General features: G+C 62.9%; 1 protein-coding gene across 1 annotated transcript; it reads left to right on the top strand.

The window, feature by feature from the left end:
* Positions 1-1,457: 1,457 nt before the first annotated feature.
* Positions 1,458-3,753, top strand: KCNF1 (potassium voltage-gated channel modifier subfamily F member 1). Its single transcript, XM_032653088.1, has one exon. It carries the CDS (start codon positions 1,937-1,939, stop codon positions 3,419-3,421), a length of 1,485 nt encoding a protein of 494 aa, XP_032508979.1. The 5' UTR covers positions 1,458-1,936; the 3' UTR covers positions 3,422-3,753.
* Positions 3,754-3,959: the final 206 nt, after the last annotated feature.

Below are 3,959 nucleotides of genomic sequence, written 5' to 3' on the forward strand. Positions count from 1 at the left end.
GATTTTAAATGGAAACAAAATAAAATCTGTGAAAAGAAGTTTCTCCAAACTATCTTCATGTGATGGACTCTAACATACTCAGTTTTATACGGTCTCATTAAAGGGAAAAAAAAAAAGAGTACTGTCAGTGACCCAGCCTATAGAATGTATGTATTTTTTTCTTTTCTTTTGGGGGGTGGGTCTTAGTTGCAGCATGCAGGGTCTTCATTGCGGCATGCGAGATCTTTAGTTGCAGCAGGCGGGATCGTTTTTTAGTTGTGGCACGCGGACTTCTTAGTTGCGGCATAGAGCAGTTTTAGGTTCATAGCCAAAGTGAACAGTGAGTACAGAGAGTTCCCAAATACTCCCGCCCGTGCCCCCCATTCCTTCAGCCTCCCCCACCAGAGATGCCTCCATTACAATCATTGAACCTCCACTGACACATCATTATTATCCGGAACCCATAGTTTACACCAGTGTTCACTCTTGGTGTTGTACGTTCCACGGGTTTGGACAAATGTGTGATGACGGGTATCCACCATTAGAGTGTCATACAGAGTAGTTTCACTGCCCTGAAAATCCTCTGTGCTCTGCCTCGTCATGCCTCTCTCGAGAGTATTTTTTAAAACACAGTCCCCGGGTCACAGATGATGCTCAGTAGTTCGCAGTGTAGAAGATGCTGCTGGGAGCTGTTGCAGTGGCTCAGGCAGTGGCTGCAAGTCTGGGAGACAGGGGAGGGTGTGGAACATTGTGTGGGAAGGGCAGAGCGGGGGGCTGGGGAGGTGGGAGCTTGGGGGCTCAAGGCTCTGGAGGCCGGTGGTGGTGGTGCTTGTCTGCAGAGAAATGGGAAGCGGCGGACCCCGAGGACTTCAAGGCAGAATTTCAATCCGCTAACCGGCGCGTGTCAATCGGCCAGGACGGCGGGAAGCTCTGGATGAAGAGGCGGCCACGCTGGGCTCTACTCCCATTTCACGGTGTGACCTTGGGCAGTCCCTTCTCTGCCACCCGGGGCTGGACTGGCTGTCCCGGTCGGACAGTGCTCGGGTGGAGGCCAAAGTGCCGCCCACGGCAGGGCGGCGTTAGGGGGAGTTAGGGAACCTGCCGGGACCAGGCAGGATCGGCCGGCCCGGACGCGGGAGCCGCGTCTGAAGGGCTTTCTTGGGCACGCTTTCCGGCGGAGCAACAGGCGGCCGTGTTCACTCACCATCGATCTTCTGGACACAGCAGGGAGAGAGAAACTTTCCAGCCAGCGCCGGCCGGCCTGCCGCTTCCAAGCCCGGGGGTCCCGGGGCGTGGGTGACCTGCGGCGCCGGGAGGGGCGGGCAGTCGCGCGGCAGCGGCGGTGGCCGGCGCGCAGCTGTGCCCGTCTGCCCAAGGGTTAACCCGTTCCCCTGCAGCTGCCGCGCGTGCCTTGCAGAATTTCACCAGAAGAGGGTACAGTTTGAAAAGCTCCTGACGTCAGGCTGGAATTCCTATTGTGTTTGGAACCGACTCGGGCACAGCAAGCCCAAGTTGCTCTCCGCACACCTCGGCGGGCTGCGTGGGGCCGGCGGCCGCGTGGCACGTCTCGCGCCGGGGTCGCACGCGGGGATCCGCGCGCCCGGGGACGGAGGACGGTGCCTGCTGCCCACGAGGGGACCCCACTCCCGCCGGAGGCCGAGCCGAAGCGGCGGATCGCGGCACCCGGGAGCCGGGGTGAGCGCTCGGGGCGAGGCCGGTGGCCGCGAGAGCCCCCCGCCGGCGCGCCCCAGCGCCCGGATGCCCGCCCGGAGCCCCGCCGCCAGGCGCCTGCCTCCCCCGCGGCGCGCCCCAGCCCGCTGCCGCCCGCTGTGACCGCGCTTCCAGGCAGGCGGGCGCCTGCCGGGCTTCCTCGAGGGCCGCGCAGCGGCGGGACCCGCCGGACCCCGCGGCGGCGGCAGGGCGCGGAGCCGAGGCCGCGCGGGCACTCGCCGGGAGAATGGACGGGGCCGGGGAGCGCAGTCTCCCGGAGCCGGGCAGCCGGGGCTCCCGGGCGGGAGACGACATGGAGATCGTCGTCAACGTGGGAGGCGTGCGGCGGGTGCTGTACGGAGACCTCCTCAGCCGGTACCCCGAGACGCGGCTAGCGGAGCTCATCGACTGCTTGGCCGGGGGCTACGACACCATCTTCTCCCTGTGCGACGACTACGACCCCGGGAAGCGCGAGTTCTACTTCGACAGGGACCCGGACGCGTTCAAATGTGTCATTGAGGTGTACTATTTCGGGGAGGTCCACATGAAGAAGGGCATCTGCCCCATCTGCTTCAAGAACGAGATGGACTTCTGGAAGGTGGACCTCAAGTTCCTGGACGACTGCTGCAAGAGCCACCTGAGCGAGAAGCGCGAGGAGCTGGAGGAGATCGCGCGCCGCGTGCAGCTCATTCTGGACGACCTGGGCGTGGACGCGGCCGAGGGCCGCTGGCAGCGCTGCCAGAAGTGCGTCTGGAAGTTCCTGGAGAAGCCCGAGTCTTCGTGTCCGGCGCGGGTGGTGGCCGTGCTGTCCTTCCTGCTCATCCTCGTCTCGTCGGTGGTCATGTGCATGGGCACCATCCCCGAGCTGCAGGTGCTGGACGCCGAGGGCAACCGCGTGGAGCACCCGACGCTGGAGAACGTGGAGACGGCGTGCATCGGCTGGTTCACGCTGGAGTACCTGCTGCGCCTGTTATCGTCGCCTAACAAGCTGCACTTCGCCCTGTCCTTCATGAACATCGTGGACGTGCTGGCCATCCTCCCCTTCTACGTGAGCCTCACGCTCACGCACCTGGGCGCCCGCATGATGGAGCTGACCAACGTGCAGCAGGCCGTGCAGGCCCTGCGGATCATGCGCATCGCCCGCATCTTCAAGCTGGCGCGCCACTCCTCGGGGCTGCAGACCCTCACCTACGCCCTCAAGCGCAGCTTCAAGGAACTGGGGCTGCTGCTCATGTACCTGGCCGTGGGCATCTTCGTCTTCTCGGCCCTGGGCTACACCATGGAGCAGAGCCACCCGGAGACCTTGTTTAAGAGCATCCCGCAGTCCTTCTGGTGGGCCATCATCACCATGACCACGGTTGGCTATGGTGACATCTACCCCAAGACCACCCTGGGCAAGCTCAATGCAGCCATCAGCTTCCTGTGTGGGGTCATTGCCATTGCCCTGCCCATCCACCCCATCATCAACAACTTTGTCAGATACTACAACAAGCAGCGAGTCCTGGAAACGGCAGCCAAGCACGAGCTGGAGTTGATGGAGCTCAACTCCAACAGTGTGGGCGAGGGCAAGACAGGGGGCTCCCGCGGCGACCTGGACAACCTCCCGCCAGAGCCCGCCGGGAAGGAGGGGCTGAGCTGGAGCAGCCAGCTGAAGATCTCCCGCAGCGACACCTTCATCCCCCTGCTGACCGAGGAGAAGCACCACAGGACCCGGCTCCAGAGCTGCAAGTGACGAGGGACGACCTGCGCACAGACGGACTGGGCTGGTGGATAGATGGATGGACGGGTGTGACAGGCCTGCCAGTGACTGCCCGGGAGGGGCTGTCCTTTGTCCCCCAGCCCTCTCCTGAACAGAACTCTGAAGGCCCCCTTGGACACCTCTGATGAGGCCGGGTAAGATCCCTTTGTGTTTCCGGCTGTCCAGGGGCCGGGGGCGGGGGCAGGGGCGGGGAGGGGCGTCCAGGGATCACTGACAGTGTGGGGTGATGAGGGCTGTGGTCTGGCTGACGGCAGGCGCCCTCACCCAGTTCTGTATCTCCTTCAATAAAGCCTGCTGCTCTCTGCGCCCGCCTGTGTTGTAGGTTCTGTCACAGGCTGGCCGCTCTCCACCCTGTCCCCCGCTGCACACACACCCCCACACACACACTCCCAGATGTGGCTCAGCCCCTCCCGGGAGGTAGGTGTGCAGCCCAGAGGGTTTATTTTTAGCTGAGGGCTAGTTAAAGAAGGGCTCATACATAGGTTCAGCCCAGGGAGCTTTGCCACAATCC

The sequence above is a fragment of the Phocoena sinus genome, chromosome 13 (genome assembly GCF_008692025.1).
Source record: "Phocoena sinus isolate mPhoSin1 chromosome 13, mPhoSin1.pri, whole genome shotgun sequence".
NCBI classification, from domain to species: Eukaryota; Metazoa; Chordata; class Mammalia; order Artiodactyla; family Phocoenidae; genus Phocoena; species Phocoena sinus.

Coding starts and splice junctions, on each gene's coding strand:
- KCNF1 (XM_032653088.1), top strand. CDS start 1,937: ATGGACGGGGCCGGGGAGCGCAGTCTCCCGGAGCCGGGCAGCCGGGGC.